The sequence below is a fragment of the Tachypleus tridentatus genome, chromosome 5 (assembly GCF_004210375.1).
Source record: "Tachypleus tridentatus isolate NWPU-2018 chromosome 5, ASM421037v1, whole genome shotgun sequence".
NCBI lineage: Eukaryota > Metazoa > Arthropoda > Merostomata > Xiphosura > Limulidae > Tachypleus > Tachypleus tridentatus.
The window spans coordinates 31,058,382-31,084,422 of record NC_134829.1 but is presented as its reverse complement, the minus strand read 5'-3'; the positions used below and the strand labels follow the sequence as shown (position 1 = coordinate 31,084,422).

The 26,041-nt window shown below is 34.1% G+C and overlaps 1 protein-coding gene across 1 annotated transcript in view; it reads left to right on the top strand.

The window, feature by feature from the left end:
- LOC143250846 (uncharacterized) overlaps window positions 1-23,884 on the top strand; it is a 169,204-nt gene extending 145,320 nt beyond the window's left edge. The window contains exons 6-7 of the mRNA XM_076501937.1: window positions 11,049-11,216; window positions 16,166-23,884. Of these exons, the coding sequence (XP_076358052.1) occupies window positions 11,049-11,216; window positions 16,166-16,545 (548 nt within the window). The 3' untranslated portion in view covers window positions 16,546-23,884. The remainder of the gene's footprint in view (window positions 1-11,048; window positions 11,217-16,165) is intronic.
- Window positions 23,885-26,041: the final 2,157 nt, after the last annotated feature.

The window sequence follows — 26,041 nt, the reverse complement described above, 5'->3', positions numbered from 1 at the left end:
AGTGATCATTTTAGTGCGACACTTGAAATTTAGAGTCCTTGCAGAGCTTGTCAATATCAGCTTTGACAGACGTGGTTGCCACTCTTAACTGACTGGTCAAATGTTCATCAGTCAGCTGACTTCTACATTTGGTTTTGATGAGCTTCATTTTGGAGAAAAATTGCTCACAGCAGTAGGTGCCACCAAAAAGGGAGGCAATTCTTTGTGCATGACGGGACAAATTGGGAAACTTTTCACGTACACAGAGTTTGTAAAAGTCTAGCAAACTGTTTTCAGAGAATTTCCTTTTAGTGTCCATGTCAGCCTGCAGTTCAATGAGTTCCATTTGGCAATCATCAGGACTGTCTTCCACTGCCAAATCAAAAGGTTGAGCGAACAATTTCAATCTAATTTCAGTTTGTCTGAAATCTGGAAATCTGTTTGCAAACTCATCACGCAGCTTTTGTACACTGGTTCCATATTTGGTGCAATCCAGATTAGGAAATTCCAGTTTCCTGGTTGCAAGACATGTAAAATGGGTCAATATGGCTCTTCTCAACTGAACCTGGAAAAGTTCCAATTTCTTCTCAAAAGCACAAATATGCTCAAACAACTTATTCACAAGTTGACTTTTCCCTTGTAGTTTTAAGTTTAAATCAGACAGATGCTGTGTAATGTCTGTGAGGAATGCTAAGTCATTCAGCCAGTTCTCATTGCTCAAGAAGTCCACATTCTGACGTTTGCTCTCCATGAAGAACTTAATCTCCTCTCGCAGATTCCAGAATCTCTTCAAAGTAGCAGCTCTACTAAGCCAACGTACAGCAGAGAAGTACAAAACATCTGAATACTCACTGTCCAGCTCATCTAAAAAAGTTTTAAATTGTCGATGATTTAATTCTCGTGTTCGAATATAATTTACGCATTGGACGACATTTTTCATGACTTCTGCAAAATCCAGAACTTTGGTGCACAAGCTCTCTTGGTGAATAATGCAATGGCTTACAACTACGTCTTGTGCTCCAATTGCAGTTAGAAATTTCTTGGTGAATCCATTTGTCCCACCTGTCATGGAAGAAGCACCATCTGTTGTAACACCACATAATTTATAAGGATTCAGTTCAAACTTTTCTACAACCTTAAGCACTTGTTCACAAATATCCTGTCCTGTGGTTGTGGAGGAAAGGCTTGCCATATCTAAAACTCTTCGAAAACATCAAAGCCTGCAGTAACAGCTCTGATGAAAATGACAAGTTGGGATGTGTCATTGATATCAGTGCTTTCATCCAAAGCCAGACTGAAAGCTTCACACGAATTCAATCTCTCTTTCAAAGTTTCTTTGATGTCCTCTGAAAGATCTTTTGTCCTGCGTGAGACAGTAAAGCGGGAAAGGCTAGTTTGCTCCACCAAATATTTTTTCTCTGGACATGCATATTCTGTGAATATTGTTAAACAATTTTTAATAAATTCTCCATCACTGAAAGGCTTTCCCTTTTCTGCCATACATTCACAAAGCTTAAAACTCAGTTTTGTCACCAGTTCTGAATTTTTCTTGAAAGTGGTAAAAACACCTTGTTGCTTTTCAATGGATGTTTTTAAATGTTCAATTTTGTCCTTTCGTGCCTGACCAACAATTTCATCAAACTGGGAGGAGTGCTTAGTTGCGTAATGTCGCTTAATATTGTACTCTTTCATGACTGCAATTGTAGTTTGACAGACGAGGCAGACAACACCTTGATTATGTGGGACAACAAGATATTTTGTGCACCATTCACTGTTGAATAACCTTCCCTCATCATCAATTTTTCGTTTCTTAACTGCTGACATTTTACTAGCCCTGAAATCAAAACAAAAATTTTTCTCACGAAAATAGCAGGCCCCCCGCTAGTACAGCGGTATGTCTCCGGATTTACAACGCTAAAATCAGAGGTTCGATTCCCCTCGGTGGGCTGAGCAGATAGCCTTTGTGGCTTTGCTAAAAGAAAACACACACAAACACACGAAAATAGCAAAGTAGAAAAAAACATAGAATTTATTTACACATGGAACCTCTTATGGACAGAAACACATGTTTCTAAATTGGCATCCCGATCATAGCCTTTCGGTACTTAAATTAATTGAGAATAGCAAAATACAGTGTGACCTCGCCTATTCGCGGGTTATGCGCGAACTGCGTTTTTGTAGGTCACAGAGACTGAAAGGGCTTTTCGAGGAGATTTCTGTTGTATTTACTCAATCAAGCCGTTTTTATCAATTGTCGTCTTCACCAAACAAGATTGGACTGCTATTGGCTGACTGCCTCAGCTTCCCCAACAACGCAAACGGCAAAGCACAGCCCGGTAACGCACGGTACAATTTAGTGAAATACATAACAGTATGCAATATTGCTACATTATTACTGCATCAATGAGTATAAGTATCATTTGTGTTTGGGAAGCATTTCATATAGTATATAATCGCATACATATACGTTTTAAAACTGCGTCCAATATTCGCGGTTTTTCGCTATTCGCGGGAGGGTAAAGAACGTAACCCCCGCGAATAACGAGGTCACACTGTACATAGAATCAGATGCATCTGAAAGCAAAAATTTTGATAAATTCAGTAAAGTCACAACAATATGCTAAATAATAATCAATTTACCTTCAATCTCTTGTAGTAACTGTAAAAGGTAATAAAATTTTCACCAATAATGAATGACGGACAGCAGAGGTTAGGGAAAATTGTCGCCAGCGGGCGAAGGCGAGGTTCAGGACATGACGTTGAGTCGTAGACAATAGTGCTGGTGCACGTCACCTATTCATGCCCTAAGGAGGCCGACCAATCGAATTCGGCCTGCTCCTCTATAGCAAAGATAATTTTAGAAGTTTGTCGAGTCGAAGCCTGGGAATCCCGTAGGATCGATGCTTTTAAAAATATTCCATTTGCGTTGGATTACAGATCAGGCCACATGGTTAGATTACAACAACTAGGGCCACACTAAATGGCTTGGCGGGCCGGGTTGTGGCCCGCGGGCCGCCTGTTGCACACCCCTGGACTAGAGGAAAGGCAGCTAGTCATCACCACCCATCGCCAACTCTTGGGCTACTCTTTTACCAACGAATAGTGGGATTGACCGTAACATTATAACGCCCCCACGGCTGAAAGGGCGAACATGTTTGGTATGACTGCGATTCGAACCTGCGACCCTCGGATTACGAGTCGAGTGCCTAAACCACCTGGCCATGCCAGGCCTCTTTAGGATCAAAGCGCATGAGATTAAATGTTTGGTTACGAAAACCAAGCTGTTTTGTTCTTTTCTAAATACTCGTTGGCAATTTACAAGGATGAGACAGATACAATTTAACTAAAGAAGTTACTGTGTAAATATAAAACATAATATACAATAAGTTACTGTTATAAGCTGACAATAGAATAATAAAAAACAATAAGTGAGTTGATCTTTTTTTCCATTGTAAATCTAACATGCATGATTTTTTGTGTATTTTTATATGTATACAGCCTTAACAGTCAATAGTAAAGATTTTAAAATGTTGTTTGAACTAAATCTCCACTGTTTAAGATGCCTTTTCTCCGAATGTTCTTTGAGTGTTTTGGGTAATTCATTGCGTTCCTTATTATGAACCACTATATGATTCATGATACTCAAGATACAGAAATCACTGGTTTTGAAGACCCATAGTTTAATAAATCTTACATCTATAAAACATGTTAATAGTTTAATCACAAAATAAGCTATAAATTAGCATTCATTTTGTTGGTAAAATTACAGTAATCGTTTCAAATGTTATTTAAATCGTGGTGACGATAGCCCTTGATAACTTACAAAGGAAAAAAAAGTGATGTGGACAAATAAGTCGTTCATTCTTTAAAAATTCTTGTATATCATTCACAATGTTGAAACAAATGGGAATTGAGTGTTTGGAAACTGAGCTGTATTATGGTTACAAGATACTTTAAAGTTCCTACTATGAATATATGTCGAAGTCAAAGGTTCTGATTTTCTTTCCTCTGTGCGTATCATAAATTATTTAAATACTTGTCTATACGAAAATGTGACTTTCTCTTCTGAAGAGAAACAAAGGTTTGTTTTCAGTTTCGCTCAAAGCTACACGATGGTTATCTGCGCTAGCCGTCCCTAATTTAGCAGTGTAAGACTAGAGGGAAGGCAGCTAGTCATCACCACCCACCACCAACTCTTGGGCTACTGTTTTGCCAACGAATAGTGGGATTGACCGTCACATTATAACGCCCCCACGGCTGAAAGAGCGAGCACGTTTGGTGCGATGGGGATTCGAACCCGGAACCCTCAGATTACGAGTCGAATGGTTTACTCACGTGGCTTCACTTAGGAAATGGATCAACAGTGCCAATAGTGATTGTAGCATGTTACAAATATCAAGAGGTAATACCAAATCACAACATGTCAGTAAGTGAAGGATATGTCAGAGACAAGAAAGTCTAACAGTAAGAACCAGACTAATATCTAATAGTCAGATGACAAGTAAGGTATGCCTATCTGCACTAAATGATGGAACAGTGAGAGAGCTTCCATGTCAAAAAGTGGATACTCCATATTATGTAGACCTTGAAACCATATGTATCAACGAACCGCTATATGACATAAGAAACATAGCAGCTAGTAAGAATTTAGTAGGCAAAAAGAAGACTGCTGAAGAAACTGCTTTCATCAGAAATTCTCGAAGGAAGGGAGCAAACAAGGTAATAAAACTTACCAAACAGAGAACCAGAAAGTTGTATTAAACAAGACCTATCCAATCAGTTTTAATGGGGAAGACTAATTCCAAGACAGTCAGAAAAACTTCTATAAAAACAAAACCAAGGGTGGACATTTCGAGATCGAACAAAATGTTTTAGTTTTGCTATTTACAGGCAACAACAAACTCACTGAGGAATACATAAAAGTAAGGTTAATTTCACAAGTTTTCTTTGGCATTTAGTGCAACACACTTCAACAAAACTTGTTTTCAAAATTATATATATATATACAGTCATGTGAAAAAATGAGGACACCCTATGAAAGCCTGTGTATTTTTGTAACATTTTTGGATATATAGATATTTAATCTCAATTTTAACAATACTGAGAGATTATAGGAATATAACTAAACAATTAAAACTGAAGAAAAGACTTTTCAAGATCTTCTGCTACAAAAATGCATATTCTAACTGAGGAAAAAGTTAGGACATCCCCACACTTATACCCACATAAAATGGCTCAATTCATACCAACTGTGAAACATGGAAGTGGAAGTGTCATGGCTTGGGGCTGCTTTGCTGCAGCAGGGCCTGGACAGCTCACAATCATAGAATCCACCATGAATTCTACTGTGTATGAGAGAGTGCTTGAGAATCATGTGAGACCATCTGTAATAAAATTAAAGTTGAAGCGGAACTGGACCCTGCAACATGACAATGATCCAAAACATACCAGTAAATCCACCAAGGACTGGCTGAAACCTAAGAAATGGAGAGTCATGGAATGGCCGAGTGAAAGCCCAGATCTTAATCCCATGGAGATGCTGTGGGGTAACTTGAAACGGGCTGTACATGCAAGAAACCCCTCGAACATCTCAGAGCTGAAAGAATTCTACATTGAGGAGTGGGGCAAACTTTCTTCAGACCGATGTCAGAGATTGTTAGATGGCTACAAGAAATGTCTCACTGCAGTTATTTCAGCCAAAGGAGGTAACACTAGCTATTAGGGGGTAGGGTATCCTAACTTTTTCTTCAGTTAGAATATGCATTTTCGTAGCATGAAATTTGCAGAAGATCTTGAAAAGTCTTTTCTTCAGTTTTAATTGTTTAGTTATATTCCTATAATCTCTTAGTATTGTTAAAATTGAGATTAAATATCTATATATCCAAAAATGTTACAAAAATACACAGGCTTTCATAGGGTGTTCTAACTTTTTCACATGACTGTATATTCAGAAGTAATTTAGCGTGGGTAGAACGAATTCTTCCCATTATAGAGATTACAGGCATGTCGTAAACACTATATATATAATTTTCTTCTTCTTGTTAAGAGTCCACTTAGGCTTCAGTTGTTTCAACATTTCAGTTGACAAGGCAAACTACCTTTCTCTTCTACTAATAAATTCCACCTACTCTAAACAGTCTTATGTCACGACATTAGACCCTTTTCAAAATAAATATTTTTGTATACAAAGACTATTTTTGTTTCATCCACAACGTCTGCTCATATAGTCTACACTAGCATTCACTGTTTCTTTGTTGGTTTGTCATAGGGTACGGTCTCCAATAGCGCTTCTCTTTAACAGGATCCCTTATCTGTATGTTAATCTCATGTTATTTCCTGTATTTTCTGATCTGTCTGTATACTGAAACAGCATAATTTGTTCCCCTTTCTTCTTGTTACCAGACAGTTCTTTATTTATGTTGACATCTTTAGAGGTCTCTTCTCTATTCAGTACCATTAAGCCTAGTAGGTCCTTATTTTCTATAATGAAATCATTGTCTACAGATTCTGTCTCCTTGACAACCACACCTTCCATATCCGTTTGTACATCAATAGCTGCACCAGTCTTGTTCCTTCTTGAAGTGCCTCTTGAACAAATTGGCATATTAGATTATTCATCTCATTTATTTTCACTTTATAATGCGTCTTGTTGACCACTTCTTGTACTGTGAAAGGTCCTTTTCATTTATTATTTTGAAAACAAGTTACTTTCAGCTGTATTGCACCAGATGTCAGAGATAACTTATGAAATTAATCTTAATTTTAATAATTTCTCAGGTAGAAACGCCTAATTCAACCTAGTATAGTATTTCCTCGATCTAGAAACATGAGTCCATGCACTCTCACTGACAACAGCATTAGTTATTATACGACAAATAACGTGCGAGTTATTTGCTTTATATATCTAAAATCTGATGCTTTTTGGTCTTTGTTCTATGTATCTCACGTCTGACACTTTTTCTTCCTTGTTGAGATGTCTCAAATTTGGTGCTTTTTGGTCTATGTTTTATATATGTCAAATTTGGGGGTTTTTTGGTCTATGACTTATATATAAGATTTGTATCTTTTGGTCCTTGTTTTAGATAACTCCAGTTTGGTGCTTTTAGGTCCATGTTTTAAATGTCTCACGTTCGGTGTTTTTAGTCTGTTTTAAATATATCAAATTTTTTCTTTGCAATCCTTGTTTAAATATATAAAGTATGGTGCTTTTTGGTCTTTCTCTTATATATCTCAGGTTGGTTCTTTTTTTGCCTTTCTCCTATGTATCTTAAGTTTGACCATTTTGGTTCGAACCTGAAAAAAACGGATACATCTGTGGGTTCCTGACCCTCAGTTAGTCTCTTCACATTCCTTTCTGTTTTCGGTTCTTTTGAAAGATCAGTCTGAATCTAAAATCCTAAACATCTCCTGTTGAGGTATTCTCTCCTATTTGTTTTACGAGAACAGACAGAGTTGGATTCGTCCTCTTTCCCAAGGACAGATGGATCAGGTATGACGATTTCTGCCACCTTAAACATTTTGTTAATTTCTTGTAACATTTCTCCAGTTCTATATAATCAAATCTTCTATCTGGTTCACATTGTAGGCTGTACACGTTGCACATAGATTTAAAAAATATAACACTTAAATGTTAAAATGACTAAAATTGTATAAATGCGTTTTAATATAAAATAAATTATAAAATAATTATATAATTTAAATATTTTAAAATTTGGATTTCTTGACTTAATTTAAATAATGTTTTAAGATTCGGATAATTTATTTGTTTATTTTTTAATTTCTCTTTGAATGAAAATGGAAAGCTTAGAATTTTAATTCATAATAATGTAAACTTAATCGAGAATAAATAGGTATTGATTCTTTTGAGCATAATATTATTACTAATTTATTTTAACAAATATGAATGTATGTTTTTATTATAATACTCTTGAGTGAAATACTTGAACCTTTAATTTAATAATATTATTGAAAATTGTTGGTGTAGGAATTTTATTGATGCATTTAAGGGTTAGTTTGTTGTTAATCGCAGAATATAATTTTGTGGTGTTTGTAAAGTTTTAAAAAATGTGATTTAATATAAAACCATGCATAAACAGCATACTGGAACAATACGTTTTATAAATTTTAATTATTGTTCTTTTCCTTCAACCTCCTCGTTTATCAATTATTTTTTTAATATATTATACTCACATCAACCTTTTTAAATAAATTCTTGATATGCTCAGTCCGTATTAAATTTCTATTAAATGTGATGTCTAAATACTTAACACGTTTAATATCAGATGAAAATGTATAAATTTAGTTTTATTTGCATTTGAATAGATTCTCCAAAGTCTACACCATAATTTGACATCAATTACAGCTAATTGTATATTTTCAATTTACTAGATACAAAATAATTGGTTACCCAAAACTTTATATCATCAGCATATTGTGCTGCATTAATATGACCCTTATCAGGATGTGGACGTGGTATATCATTAGTATATAAAATAAAAAAATAATGTACCTAATACTGTCCCTCGATAGAGTCCAAGTTTGGGAAAATAACTATGAGATAATACATTATTTATTTCGATTATATTTTGCCTCCCTTTCATGAAATTATTTATTCATGTAACTAAAGAACTGGGCAAACTAAAATAACGTGATCATTTATAAACCAGTCCATTATTCCAGATATTATCAAAATGCTTTTTAGATATCCAGTAAATGTGAACCTGTTATATAATTTTTAATTGAATCCATCAATTATAGACTCTGTAAATCTTTAAATAATCAGTTTGTTAATTTTTTCCAACACATCTATTAATCTATTTTCTTCAAAATGTTAAATAAATAGGTAGTTAAACTAGTTGATCTGTAGCTGTTTTTGTTTGTTTGTTTTTGAATTTCGCGCAAAGCTACTCGAGGGCTATCTGCGTTATCCGTCTCTAATTTAGCAGTGTAAGACTAGAAGGAAGGCAGCTAGTCATCACCACCCACCGCCAACTCTTGGGCTGCTCTTTTGACCGTCACATTATAACGCCCCCACGGCTGAAAGGACGAACATGTTTGGTTTGACGGGTATTCGAACCCGCGACCCTCAGATTACTTGTCGAGTGCCTTAACCACTCGCCCATGCCAGGCCCAAAAATGGAAACATGTTTGGTGCGACCGGGATTCGAACCCGCGACTTACGTATGAGGAGTCGAACGCCTTAACACGCTTGGCCTGATCTGTAAATATAGGGAGAACTCTTTACTTTATTAGGTTTTAAAATGGTAGTAATTACGCTAGATTTCTATGTTTCGGAGATGTAACCAGATTTATAAGATAGAGTAAAAATATTAGTTATTTTATTACAATTTCATCTTGACAATTTTTAAGCATAATTTATTGTATATTATCGTGTCCCGAAGTCGCGTTTTTATTAATATCTTTGGCCCATTTAATTATTTCTGTAGAGGTAATGCTATTATTAATAAACTTAAATGGATTATCTTCTTCAATTGGCCCCCCGATAAAATCAGGCGTTCGATTCCCCTCGGTGGGCTCAGCAGATAGCACATGTGGCTTTGCTAAAAGAAAAAAAAAACACTTCTTGAATTATATATTCTCTAATATTTATGAGGAATATTAGTTTTATTCTATTATCTTTATTTGTTCAGTCATTTACATAATTATAATGATTACTATTAAGTTTAGGGCTTACACTGCATCGCTCATCATATCTATAAATAAAACTGCTTTTTCGTTATCTGTTTTAACTGTAACACAATTTAAATATGTATTTATTTCACTGTTATTAGTTACACATTTGAAAACTCAATCCAATAGTTTTGATATCTTATTTCTTGATCAAATTCAGAACAAAAATTTTCAAAGTCATCAACTTTTTCATTTATAATTAGGCCCGGCATGACCAGGTGGTTAAGGCGTGAGACTCATAATCTGAAGGTCGCGGGTTTGAATCCTCGTCAAGAATGCTCGCCCTTTCAGCCGTGAGGGCATTATAATGTGACGGTCAATCTCATTATTCGTTGGTAAAAGAGTAGCCCAAGATTTGGCGGTGGGTGGTGATGACTAGCTACCTTCCTTCTGTAGTCTTACACTGCTCAATTAGGACGGCTAGTACAGATAGCCCTCGTGCAGCTTTGCGCGAAAATCCAAACAAATATTTATTTATTTCCTATTATTTCATTTTATCTATAAATGTGTGTTTTAGATCTATGGCTGGTGCTCAAAAATTAATCAACACTGCTATTATTTTTCTAGAATGATCTGATCTGAAAAACTACTGATTTGTCATCAAATGGTTCCTAGATGATGATTGTGGTGGGATGTAATTCACTTTTCTGTGAACGAAGATATCTTTTGGAGTTCTGTTTGTTGTTTTTTGTCGGAAGGAGACAATGGAAACTTCAGGAAATATTTGTTAAAGGCAATCGTTTAGTTGTAGGATATGGAAACGTTTTCGTTTTGTTTTTTTCAGAATTCGTGAAACGTTTCTGAGTTTAAACCGATAAGTAGTATTGAAAGAATTATGTTTGAAACTTTAAATAGACAGCACTGTCATACTTTAGAACTACTGTCCTTCAATTTCAGGCCCGGCATGGTCAGATGGTTAAGGCACTCGACTCGTAATTCGAGGGTTGCGAGCTCGAACCCCCATCTCACCAAATATGCTCGCCCTTTCAGCCGTGGGCGCGATATAATGTGACGGCCAATCCCACTATTCGTTGGTAAAAGAGTAGCCCAAGAGTTGGCGGTGGGTGGTGATGACTAGCTGCCTTCCCTCTAGTCTTACACTGCTAAATTAGGGACGGCTAGTGCAGATAGCCCTCGAGTAGCTTTGCGCGAAATTCAAAACAAAAAAACACAAAATTTTTGTCACGTGCCATTTTAGTTCTCAGAACTGAAAACTTTTTGTCGTTAAAACATAACTACAGGAAAAAAACAAACAGAAAATAGGACGGGTTAAGTTGCTCTCATACCACAAGTTAAAAATACTGTACCCTCATAACAGTAAAGTTAGGAAATAATTTATTTATTAGGCTACTGAGGTTTGTAATTTAATTTTTATGCAGACAAGCGTCGTACAACAAGCCGCCCATGTCCTATTTGTGGAAAGACGTATGTCAATGAGGGGTCGTTAAGGAAACACATTACAAGTCATCCTGAGACGTCATCAGTTTCATCACCTTTACGCATGTGGCCATGCTCTGTTTGCCAAAGTGTATTTACTCAAGAAGCTGGTAGGTTGTTATTTCGTATATAGTTTTAGAGCATTGCATGCTTTATTATAAGCTACTATAAGCATCTTGTTCCTTTGTCTGTACATCCACTGCCTTGGAAAAAGAATTCCTGTCTTCTTTCATACATTTTCATTTTTATTTAGATTTCAAAAACTTTACGCTGCCTGTGTGCTTTTATTGTGGAGTCATTAAAACATTGTTTTACACCTTCGTATCATTTTTCTTACCACTATTAGTCACAATAATGAGTCACCCACTGGTACAGCGGTTAGTCTAGGGATTTACAACGCTAAAATCAGAGTTTCGATTCCCCTCGGCGGACTCAGCAAATAACCCAATGTGGCTTTGCTATAAGAAAATACACACACACACAATAACGATCTAAAATAGCTTAATAGTCTAATTTCAGCTTATAGGTGCTACATAAGTACCGGTAGGAACAGCACCAGACTTACGTCACGCCATCTTCTTTTTTGTTTCCGTTCTGTTACTCTTCTTTTGCTTAAATTTCAAACAAATTTTAAGTCAATCAATTGAACATGGCTAAATATTTACGTTCAGAGTTTAGGTTGACGTATTCGACGAGACTTTCTGTAAACCAGTTCTTCATGAACCAATTGAAACTTTCAAACACACAGAGTTTCTTATGGCTTTTATTTATAAAATCATTTAAATCCAGAAACAGTCTTCCATCTAGACACTCAATAACCAACAAAAACTTTCAATTCTGTGTATGTAAGTGTTACGTGACTGCTTTTAAACTACTTTCGAAGTTTGCACAAAAGTAAAATCTTTCAGTCCAGTTGTCTATTGTTCTTTAACTAATAGAAGTACAATTGTTTTTTGCTTTTCATTAAACGAGAAATCCTTGGTTTCTTTTGATTTTAATTAATCAACATAACATTTTAAATGTAGTTATTACTTGATGTTCATTAGTCAAAAATGTTTCTCATGTACAGTCGATTTTTGCTCTTCAGTATCAGTAAAACGTTTCAAATACAACTATTATTCGTTCTTCATTAACCAACAGACCACAGTTATCCAATGTAACTGGTAGTACAGTTATCCTTTGCCTTTCAGTAATCAACAGAATTAGTAATGGTATAAAATCAACAGACCACTTCAATCAGGGTTTAGAACAAAAGTAACTTATTCAATTATAACAACACTTACAAATAAATTCGACATTTATAAAAACACAGTTAATAAACTCGTGCCTGGCCAAGACTTGACATTTATGATAATGAACAATATGTCAGAAAAATCATTTCAAATAATGGAATCAGGAAAAAACAAGAAAGAAAGAATTCTGTCAGGGTATTTAATTACTGAGTAGGCCACTAAAGTACACCTCATGTGATCATAAATTCACATAATTGTCTGCTATATTTATAAGCATATCAACATTTATCCTACGCGACCCTTTGTTACTCAGAAGAGCCAAAGTTATCTTTCACTCTTTCTTAACCAACCGAACCACAGCTGTTCTTTGCATTTCATTAATTACCATAACAACAGTTACAGTCTTCGTCAAAATGTTTACATGCTGTTCAATATTGATGTTATTGTCTACATGAATGAATAGTTATTGAGTAACTATCCGAGTAGAAACAGAGAAGGTAGCGTATGATCAGACAAACATGTAATAGTTGTTACTCTGATCTGTATAAGTTGTTTTAAGTATTTGTTTGTCAAAACACACATAAACACCTGTCATGTACAAGAGAGTGTGGTTTTGATAAGATATTTTCATAAACAGAATAATGCTTCGTTCAGAAAATGTTTCTGTACTTGGTGTAGAGCCATGTATAGTCACGTACCAGAAATTATCGGACGTCAAATTGTTCGACTGTTCAGAAATGGTATGAACCAAAAGGACGTTGTCAGAGCAGTAGAGTACCTCCAGTGTACGGTATCGAAAATCCTATAACGTCATCATACTACAGAAAACATTGTTTTTGGAAAGTCTGATAATAGATGCAAAAATACTATTGCCTGTAATAACCGTGTTTTGACCGGAGTAACACTTCATGATCGAAATAGGTCGTGCAACAACATCTTAGGACAAGAATGACATGAATACGCGGACTGTTTGAATTGCGCGGCTCCAGTTGGTTCCAGGAGAATCCGCTTGGTGGCGCTAGGTTTGCACAGATCAGCTGCTTACGACGCCATTTCCTGATTGTAGATATCTTCATTTGTGTATTAGCTACGCGGTTTTAAGTGAAGTGCGATTTTTTCGTTTGGCGGATTTCAGAAGGAATGACCTGAAGGAGCAACGACTTGCTGTGAAATTTTGTGTTAAACTTAGAAAATCTGCGACTAAAACTTTTGCTATGCTTAACACGGCTTACGGTGATGATGCTATGAAGCGTACGGCATGTTTCAAGTGGCATGAACGTTTTAAGGATGGTCGACAGTCTATTGAAGATGATGAGCGTCCTGGACGTCCTTCCACGTCAACTGACGACCCACACGTCGACAAAATCAACACCCTGGTGCGGGCAAATCGACGTCTGACTGTCAGGAAGCTTGCTGAAGAGTGTGGGATATCAGTTGGATCTTGTTACGAGATTTTGAGCGACAAATTGAAGATGCACCGCGTTGCTGCGAAATGTGTGCCTCAGAACTCGTGAGTTTTTGGCCAAACACTCGATCACTGTTCTTCCCCACCCCCCTACTCACCTGACCTTGCTCCTTACGATTTTTTCTTGTTCCCCAAACTCAAAAGACCCTTGAAAGGAAGATTTGAGACGATTCCCGAGATTAAGGCAAATGCGACGAAGGAGCTGGAGGACATTACAAAAGAAGCGTACCAGGACTGTTTCAACAAGTGGAAACACCGTTTGGATAAGTGTGTGTGTTGGGGAGGAGAGTACTTTGAAGGGGTCCCAGACCTGTAACTTTTAAATAAAGTACATTTTGTTTTATGACGTCAGTCCGCGTATTTTTTGAACAGCCCTCGTACATTTCTTCCAGGGTATCCAGAAGAACAGTAAATAGGAGACTGACCAAGAAAGTTTATTTTGAAAGAAGGATTATCTACACGTTGATATTAATCATAATTCATCTCCATAAATATGTTACTTGGGTAAGATAGTGTGCCATCTTACAGTTTGGGCACGAGCAACATGTCATTCTGTTTCCCAAGTCTTGTTTCCGACTTGTTAATGCTAACGATAGAATGTTTGTCGTTTGCCTAGATAACAGATAAGGGAAGACATAGGAGGTGGTACAGTACATGTTTGGGCAGCTATTTATCACAGTAGAAAAACTGCTCTTCATATCCTTTCCCTAAACATCAATGGCGCCTCCTATAAGTATCACATAGAGACGATATTTCTGCCAGATTTGGCGATAACTTCGGATGAAAGCAGGATGGATTATATCAATAAATAGCATGCCACACTGCCTTGTGGAGGTTATTAGAGCACAAGGAGGTCACTCAAATACTCAGTGTCTAATATGAATTGATATAAGGTTACATATGCTATTTGTAACAATTTGATGTTATATTTTGTCATTATATATATTTTAGTAAGGGTTTGTTGTGATAGGTGAAATACTAAATTATACGTCTTTCTTCAGGTGCCTGACAAAATTCCTTTCTCCTCTAATAAATCGTTCATGATACCAATAGAATGCGTCACATTACACATATTAAACATGTAGGTGTTTAATACAACATGCGTTTCTCATTTTGACAGCTATTTATATTCTATCTTAATAACAATCATTTTATTTATTATAAGATACAGAAACATTTTGTCCAAGACTGTATCTTAATTGAACAAAACATACATACTGTAATTCAACACTCTTGGTACCAAAATACATTTACTGAGCAATTCTCGGTCGTGTGATCTCTTTTTTTTTTCATACCGTAAATATATAAATATTCCTTTATTTATGTAAGTAAGCTACTTGTACTGTGATTGTGGCATAACCTTGTTGAAACGTTGTACATTTGTTCATTATCCATTAAATCCATTTCGAAGTTTTATTTTCTAAAAAGTAAGTTCCTCGCTATTAAATTTGAATTCACATATATTCTTCACCCTTTATTAATAAACAAACCACAGTTATGTGTTATCATTCGTTCATCAAAAGTGTAACACTTATCTTTTGTCTTTCATAAATAAACGGAACAAATTTATCCATTTCCATCCATTCCAGGTTTTATTTTTACAGTATTTTTGTGACTTCAAATTTTTTGTGTTTTAAGTTATTTATACTTCTACTAACAAGATGTTAATACTTCTTTTGTTGTGCAATGTATTTTTTTTTACATTTCTTTTAATAATTTAAAGCTATTATTCACAAGAATTATTGGCTTGAAAGTAATTTTACGTCAAATTTGAAGATAAACCTTATTATTCAAAATAGTTTTTATTTCAGTTCTAAATGTGCTTACCTCTATGCGACAAAACATAGTAACTATAATTCATCCTAAAATTAAATACCCCAACACTAACAGAATTAAATAATTTGTAAGAGTAAGCGTAGTTTTGCCAGTTCATTGCATGCACCAAAAACAATACACTTTATATTTAGTAGCGGAACAGTTCTTAATTTTAGAACTTTACAGAGCTGCTAATTATTTATTAGTACATTTATTATCAATCAGATGAAAAGGAAACTAACTATTTATTTGTATTTACTTTAAATTTCAATACACTGTTCTTTATACGTAGCTCTTTTACACCATCTATAAATTTTAACGTCCAAGGTTTAATATGGTTTTATGGGCTCTACTGTTTTTCATTGTTTTTCAATAATTAAGGACTATGTGCACAATACCCAAATAATCTGTAACCTATTGTTCAGCATTTCTATAAGACTATGGTGGTTTATCTACCGTCTAAGAGTTGCTGTTTTTTATTCCATGGGGTTTATATAACAGTTTCTTTCAGTGATTTTGTTTATTACGATTAAATTCTCCTTTTCAGGCCTTCTACTGCATATGGAGAATATGAGAATGGATCCCAAACATCAGTTCGCTGCCCAGTATGTTTTGAGTCGGGTAGCTGCAGAAAACCGAGAGAAAGAAACACACGTAAGCTCCACAGCACCTCTAGAAGTGGCCAATCTATCCAAGAGTGGAGGCAGTTCTGGCTCTAACCAATTCAAAGAACCAAAAATATCCCATAATAATGGTAGTAGCCACAATGGAGCCATTATGAATATACTGTCCAACATAAAAAGCCTATCAAACATTAATAGGCCTGCTCCAGCTCATTCTCAAAGGTCGTCTGCCCTTCCACATATTATACCACAACTCGCTTTATCTCGCGTGTCTTCTCAAAACCATTCTCAACAATTCTATTAAACGGCATAGAATGGTTAATATCTCTTAGATTCACGATGGTAGCAGTAAGTATACAAATAATTTTAACTCACCACAAATTTAAATACCGCTATATTAACAAAATTTAATCTAATTGAACCTTTGTTATAGTTGGTCTTAATTTTTGAAGTATACGTTAAATACTATATGTTTTATCTCCGCTTAAAGACTGATAACAGAGTTTCTCTGTCAAACCATAGATTATTGAGTTACGTTTTTGAGTGACTGTGAATTTATGTGGAATTTTCAAGAGACTTCTAACAAAACAATTTGTTGCTACGAAAGCTACAACACATTATGTAGATAAGCACGTACACGCTTGTAATCCGTCTTTAAGTTGGATAAAACATGTAGACATTGAATAAAGGAAAACTTACGGTTTAAAACAGTGATATTTAACTTTTAATTCAATTTCTTTTGTGCAATGTTTTGGCCAAGTGAGCTGTGATACAAAATTTGTTTACAACTTAAAAGTTTGTAAGCAAGTGTGAGCCAGGAAGAGATGGATCATGGCGGTATTAGGTAAGCCTGGCCCTAATAATAATCATGTTTAATGTTTAAAGTATGTATAATGTCTTTGTTTACATATAGTGTCACTGGGATGAAATTCCAGAGGCACTCTAAACACTTCTATATAATTCTCGGTCAGTGATCTCGTCCGGTTTATTGTATTTCCGGATTTTGTTATTAATGGTAACAAAACTAAAGTGTTGTGATTGTAATTGTTGTGCAGTAGTGTGTAGTTTCTTTAGAGTAGTGTTAGATTACTACAGACAGGCTGCTGTCAGTGAGGATTTTGTAATATTGGTGCGTGATTTTCTTGTTAAAAAAGTACAATTATAGAATTAATTAAGGCGAAATATTATGCATATTCTTTCAAATTATAAAAGTAGACTAAATAGCCCAATACTGTTTAACGTGTTGTGTCCTTTGATAATGATTCGCCTAAAAGGCTTTGTGACAAGCGATACTTATTTTTATGGAATTTGTAAAATTAATTTCAAGTCTTCATGAAAATTGGAATTATTTAGGTAAGATTTGAATTGTGGATGTTCGTGTATGACATCAGTATTTTCACAGGAGAGAAAAACTTCTATAAAAATATAACATAAACTGGGGCCAAATTGGTAGTGTAGGAAGTTTGCTTAAAGTTTTCACTCAAAGTTATGGTGTAGGAAACAAGTAATATCCAAAATGCTGTTAACATTCCCAATACTGAAGGTTTTTATTGTGGCCAAGTTGTTATACTCTTACCTGTATTTTTTTCTTTTGAATTATATAAATTATTCAGGAAATCACTCTAAAGTTAAACACATTATAGTTGTACAATTTGGTATAGCGTAGCTCACTTAATGCAGATATTATATAAATATATATATGGCTATAACAGTTATTGAAATTAATTCATTGACAAATTTTATGAGTTAATTTATTACACATGGAAGACAAAGTACCATATTGTAAAGAAGGTGTTTGGACCTAGATGTGAACTAAATGGAAATGTGATTAATATTTTAGAATTTTATACCTTTGAATACAGGGTGTATCAAAATTATTTCAATTTATTGTGCCTGAATAAGAAATGTTTACACATGATATTTTATGAAAAGTCTATTTGCTAAAACATTTTTCTTTTCTTTTAGCCAACATTTCTCTTCTCTTACTTCAAGTTCGATTCTGGAAAAACAAAAACAAATTTAAATTTAATTTAAATGTTTTAAAGATTTTTTTACGAAAATTTCCATTTTCCTCTAAATTTTTTACAAAACTATATTTCACATTTAATATTTAATTACAAACATTTGAATCCGATGATAAGTAACATTCCAGACGTGGCGCTTGCTGTGATAACCAGAAATTGAAAAATGCTGCCACGCGCACACACAAAAAATTGTGTTTATAGTGTTTGTTTGTTTGTAGTTAAGCACAGAGCTGCACAATGAACCATCTGCGCTCTACCCACCACGTGTTTTCTGGCGTTATAAGTCCGCAAACATACTGGGGGACGATTACAGTGTCACTTAACTAATTTATTTAAATAACGATTATGTTAAGCCTCGTTGTTCATTTCAACTATATATGCATGAGGGGTATGTTATTATAATTTGTTTTACGTACTTTTATTTTTTATATGACAAATTTATTTGAAATAAGAACAAAGTTATAGCAACTTATTGAAAACCAAGTACCTAGTTTTCTTGTCATGTTATTCGATGAAACGCTTCAATAACATAATTCATTTATTTTTATTAATAATAGTAAGACCAAAGCATTGCGATCGTAATCTATATGCAGTGGTAGCTAGTTTGTTTATGAATGAATATGAATTCATTTTCTTATGGAAAATATGAGAAAGGATCTCAAACACCAGTTCGCTGCCCAATATATTCTTAGTTGGGCAGCTGCTGAGAAACGAGAGAAAGAAACACATGTTCCAAAGTACCTCTTGTAATTGTGAAAATATATATATGTGTGTACGTAAGTTCTTGTAAAAATACGTTTATAATTACTGTTGCTTTCTCTTTGTAATTTATTCATTAATTGTTTTCACTTTATACATAAAATTATTTCTTCCTCTTTTTTTAATGACAGTGTTTCCGATGTTGTATGGAGTATATATTCCAAGGTTGTATGGAGTCCATATTCTAAGGTTGTATGGAGTATATATTCCAAGGTTGTATGGGGTACATATTCCAAGGTTGTATGGAGTACATATTCCAAGGTTGTATGGGGTACATATTCCAAGGTTGTATGGTGTACATATTCCAAAGTTGTATGGGGTACATATTTCAAGGTTGTATGGAGTACATATTCCAAGGTTGTATGGAGTTCATATTCCAAGATTGTATGGAGTACATATTCCAAGATTGTATGGAGTACATATACAGTTTAGTTTCCTAAAGCTTTTCTATACTTACTAGCTTTAATTCTCGAGGTATTTCTTGCTTATAAAATATATAGACTCAGCTGGTTAAATAAGTTTCTTACTTTAATATATAAAACTCTTTACTTCGAAAGCAAATAAGTCTTCATTTTATAATTAAACAGTTTATAAATTACATCCTTAATACATTGTAGTTGTAAATAACATTAAAAACAACATTCTTTTCTAATTCAAGTATTATAGTTTAAATATAAAAAAATATAACACAAATGGCAATGGATAACCTATTGCTATTTAGATCGCTTGTAAACACAGACATGTAATTAAGTTAGAAGGTTAAGCATATTAAGATAATGTTCTTATTTCGTCTTCTTGTTAGTAAACTACCCTCACAAAGTGAAAGGGGCTCCAGAGTACCCTGTACGGTTAAGGAAGTGCATTATTAGTAGAATAATAATAACAAATATACTCATGGTAAAAATAAGAAAAAATGATACAAAGTCGTTCAATACATTTTATTACAATATATTTATCAAACAATAAGACCATTAAAAACTACAAGTAGCATAACACTATTAACCACTAGAATAACAGCAGTTAACACAACAGTACTATGAGAACTCATTGAAGATATCAATTTCTTATTTTATCATAACACTATTAACCACTAGAATAACAGCAGTTAACACAACAGTATTAAGGGAACTCATTGAAGATATCAATTTCTTATTTTATCGGCTAGTTATTTCAGCCTCATATCTTAAATTTAATTTTAAAACTTTTGTTCTAATTTGGATTTTGTAAAATTAAATGTTGCTTTCATAACGTACCTTAGATATGCTAATTTTATGTGGATTTTTTTAATTGTCTTTTCTTTATATATTTCCGGTGAGGTATAAAATATTTGAAATTTGAAAAATGCAGGTTTGATGTCCTGATGTCACTGACACATTATCATACATTATATATCATATTAATCACGATGACGTCATGTGTAATATTGCTAAACAAACATAATGTCTAATAACCATCAAAAGACCATCTGAGATTATGAATATTGGCAAGTTAAACCTCATTAAAAATGGCCACAGCCTGACAAGGATCCAAATGAAATGCTATATTACTTGTCCTAATATCATTCTTCTATTATATAATAAAATATGTCCAATGAAACTATGCAAGTACCATTATTCAGTAACTACTGTAAATTGTGATGTTGTGGTGCTCGAATCGCAATATGCAGTATTATTTAACGTAAAATCATATCTTTCGACACTACACCCATTTCTATCATGTTTTGATTTATCGTATCTTTTCGTCTAAATTGTTTATGAATTCCACTTCGTTTATATTTGATTCGTATTCCAATTATTCGTTTCGCTCTGTTATTTCCTTCCTTTTTTCTTACGTGTCCATACTACCTCAGTTTAACTTCACGAGCTGTTATCTGTTATCTTACATACCCCATCCTTACTTTCTAATATCTTAACTCGTAATCCTATCTCCTAACGATATTCCGTCATCAAACGTAACATTCTAATTTCTGTCTTTTCCAGAAAAATTTCGTCTTTCCTTCTTAATTACCCATGGTTCTGCTCCATACAACAGATGTGATCTAAATACAGTTTCACAAATCCAAATTTTCAGTTTCTTTGGAATTTTCTTGACACAAACAATTCCCAAAACACTGCTCCATTTCTGTCATCCACTCTTCATCCTCCAGTCTCGTTTGTGTACGAACCTGTATACAGCTGTTTGGGTTATCTCTGTGTCCAGTATATTTTTTATTCTGACCAGATATATTCCTTCTTCACTACTTTATAATTCCTCTGTCTTCCCTGTATTTACCTTAAGTCCATCTCATTCCAACTGTTCTTGTCACAATCTATATCTTACCTGTTGTTCCTTCTTGCTTCTAGCTATAATCACTAGATTGTTATCATATAATAATTCCCACAGCTCTCTTCTTCTGATAGTTTCTGAAAAGAAATTCATTATTTTTACTTAAAAGTATGAGCTAAAAGTTGACCCTTTATGTAATCGTATCTTTAGTTCAAATTCATCAGTGTCTCCTTGTTTTGTTCTTACCCGTGTTTGTACATCTTCATATATTCATTGCATCGTTCAGACATTTTTTTTCGGGACATCTTTGTTTCTTAAACAACAACAGAAAAAAAAATCTCTCTTGGTACAGTATCATATGCATTTTCCAAGTCTACGAAATGCCAACATAATGTTCCATTTTCCTTTAAGATCTTATCTTGCAAATGCCTTATGATAAATATTGTATCAACTGTATTTGTTTCTCAGTTATTGATATGATATTCTTTAATTGCTGTTCAACTATTCTCTCGAATATTTAAATATATGTTAGACTGGCTTAAGATCTCTATAACTACCATAGCCCAGTATCTCACCCTTCTACTTATATGTAGGTACCATTGTACTCGTTAGACAGTTTCCACACACCCTACAGTATCTGTAAGAACTTCCCTACCATATGCACGACTGCTTAACACAAAACTCTAATAATCTCAGTTGTCACCCCTGATGAGCAAACCACTTGCTTTACCTTGTTTGATTTTAACTTCTGTTCTACTTATGTCTTGTACTAGTCACTGAGCTCTGCCCTCAGCCTCCATATAATCTCTTTCATTTTCTTACATCCAACATTTCCTCATAATACTGCTTCCAGATTTTCTTAACGTGTTCTCATCCTTAACAGCTATTGACCACTTTTTATTTTCTATTGTATTTGCTTCTCTGAGACATCTTTGTGCTCTCTCTCTAGACTTAGCTGTCTTGGATATCTTCGTTGGTTCTTCAGATGTTTCCAGCTGACTATACACTCCACTCACAATTCATTCTTTCCCACTGCTTTTTAGCATCGACTCAGCATCCTCATACATGAGAGTATATTTTTCATTTCCTTGTAACACTTTGAACATTATTCTTGTTCATTTCCTCTTTTCATTACCGTGTATCTTTATTATTTATTTCGTTTTCACACTTTAACAGCTGCATCCAGTGATGGAACTTTAACATCTTCCTATTTCTGATCTCGGTCTTTTCCTTCCACTGCATCTGTATTTGTGTTTTGTTCCTACCTGCTCATTTCTTTGAATTTATTCATGTTTTCTCCATTTAGTTTCCATATCTTGATTTTAGCTTCTATATTCCGCTTCTTGATTATGTTACTTTCATGTATGTCTATATGCATTATCAGCAGCCTACGTGTTGGTTCGCTATTCCCTCCCAACATTTCACACTTCAGTTATTAATATTCTATTTACTTACTCATTTGACAACCACCAAGTAAAGTTGCCTTGCTTGTTGAGCACTGTTATACGTAATTAGGTGTTGCACTGTTTTCTGAAATACAGTTGACATTATACATTTCTAAAGCGTTTGCTATTTCAACAATTTTATCTTCCTCTTCATTTTAATTTCCATACTAATGTACTTCGTGCACTCCCTGAAAATTAATTTGTCTTTCACTAATGTGACTGTTTAGATCCCCTCCAGTTATAATCCTTTCATTAATAACTGATAATTACTGACCAGTTCTTCATGATTTTTCCTCAGTTGTTTCGTTCATTTTCTTGTTTACCTTGTCCTGAAGTATTCACTGATATCAGGTTTATAATTACGTCACCGTTATCATAAAATCTCTGTCATTTATTTTTTGCACTTCAATTACTTACTCTTTACTTTATCTCCACTCGTCTTATCCATTTCTCATTGTATTGTGAACATAGTAGAAAACCTTATGTCTTTTTCTCACTGTGTTATTTAGTCTCCTGTTTACAGAGAACGTGAATTTTCCTTCTCAACGTTTCACCAACTATCTCACGTTCCTTAGCATTCAAACAAACCAGATTCCAAGTTCCATATCTGCTTATACACTACTTTTTACGCTTTCTTTCCACTTGCTCTCTCCTCTCTCATCTGGACATGATAACCAAGACTGGAATACGTTCATTCCACCTCGCATAGCAGAACTCCTTTCCTCTAGTCTACTACTGCTAAATTAGGGGTAGTTAGATAACCCTCGAACAGCATTGCATGACATTCACAAAAAACGTTGTTAGTTACAAATGAAAACAGACGTTACAAAGTTTCAGACAAGATAATAGAACAGCGCTTGTTTCAAAACATCGAGTGTTTATTCTTAAACATACAGACTGTCATATGTGTATCAAAGGTAACGGCTAACCTACTCTTGTCTCTCACATCCCAATTCGTATTAACTCGTCTCGGGTATTGCTTATTCCACCAGTTCAAAAACTAATGATTCACCCAAAAAAAGAAATAAACAAAAAACAAATAAAATCAAAATAGAAATTAAATTTCTAATTTAATTAAAAATAAGATTGAAATAAACAATACAAAACAAAATAGTAAATCGTTATCCCTAAGAAGCTTCTGTACAATACTAACCACTACAAAATAATAACCATTAAACAAAACATTACGTTATCCCTAAGAAGCAAAACAATACTAACCACTACAAAATAATAACCATTACGTTATAGTAAATCGTTATCCCTAAGAAGCTTCTGTACAATACTAACCACTACAAAAACAATAACCATTACGTTAACAAAACAAGATAGTAAAGCGTTATCCCTAAGAAGCTTCTGTACAATACTAACCACTACAAAAATAATAACCATTACGTTAACAAAACAAAATAGTAAATCGTTATCCCTAAGAAGCTTCTGTACAATACTAACCACTACAAAAATAATAACCATTACGTTAACAAAACAAAATAGTAAATCGTTATCCCTAAGAAGCTTCTGTACAATACTAACCACTACAAAAATAATAACCATTACGTTAACAAAACAAGATAGTAAATCGTTATCCCTAAGAAGCTTCTGTACAATACTAACCACTACAAAAACAATAACCATTACGTTAACAAAACAAGATAGTAAATCGTTATCCCTAAGAAGCTTCTGTACAATACTAACCACTACAAAAATAATAACCATTACGTTAACAAAACAAAATAGTAAATCGTTATCCCTAAGAAGCTTCTGTACAATACTAACCACTACAAAAACAATAACCATTACGTTAACAAAACAAGATAGTAAATCGTTATCCCTAACAAGCTTCTGTACAATACTAACCACTACAAAAACAATAACCATTACGTTAACAAAACAAAATAGTAAATCGTTATCCCTAAGAAGCTTCTGTACAATACTAACCATTACGTTACTACAAGAAGCTTCTGTAAAATTAACCACTAACCATTACGTTAACAAAACAAAATAGTAAATCGTTATCCCTAACAAGCTTCTGTACAATACTAACCACTACAAAAATAATAACCATTACGTTAACTATAACCAATTACACGATAGTTTCAAGCATAACAAATAGCAACTTTGCTCTAATTTTATGTGATAGGTAATGATTAATAGTACGTTTGTGTGGTTGATTTTACCGTAAAACTTCACAATGTTACTATCGCGAGAAATTAAACATACGGCTAACTCACCAGAGGACTAAATAGTTTTTACTGGGTATTTGTGATTATTAAAGTTGTCTTTTGAACAAGTATCAGAAGTAGATGTACTTGAATTTTATACATCTGTTTACTTTTAAAATTTCACTGTTTCATTTGATATGGCACATAAGAAAAAGTCACATTTTATTACTATAATTACTGAGTTCAAAGTAATTGTAAACATAGCTGAAATATGTTTGACATGTTTATAAAGATGTAATTATTAAGAAAAATACGAGATAGTACGTTGTATCAGTAGAAGGTTTTGTTTGGTTGTTTTTTCTTCATTTTTTCTTACTCGCTACAGAATGCCCAGCATGGATAGGTAGTCAGGGCGCTCGACTCATAATTAAGGTCGAGGGTTCGAATTCCAGCCACACCTAACATGCTCGCCCTTTCAGTCGTGGAGGCGTTATAATGTGACGCTTAGTCCCACTATTAGTTGTTAAAATATTAGTCCAAGAGTTTGAGATGGGTAATAATGACTAGCTGTCTTCCCTTCAGTCTTACAGTGTTGAATTATGGATGGTTAGCGCAGATAGGCCTCGTGTGGCTTTGAGCGAAATTCAAAACAAACAAACAAACAAACGCTAAAAATAGCAATTTTTCCCCAGGAAATAGATTTTAACTTCAATGGCAATGAAATGTTCATTTTTTCAGTGTTTTCTACATTTGTAAGTGCCTGTTTATGTGTTTGTGATTGTTAATTTCTGGCAAAAGAAATTCAAATCTTGTTTTAATGCTCCTACACCAAATAACATGTGTTTGTGAGAAAAGTATATTTTAAAAGGCATAGAAACGAAAGCATTTGAAATTTACACGTCTGATTTAAGAATTTTGCTATTTTTCAATTCGACTAATATATAGAAATAGAAATATATTAATGTTTGGAATAACTTCTTTCGTGAGAAATTCCACTACGAATCTTAAACTGCATCAGCCGTTTTTTTACTTATTTGCTGTAGGGTTTAGCTCTTACAAGAGAATGAAATTATCTATTACAAGAGTAACATAGAGGTTCATAATGAAACGAATGTGTTTTAAGCCAACTGCGTTATCATTTAAAAGAA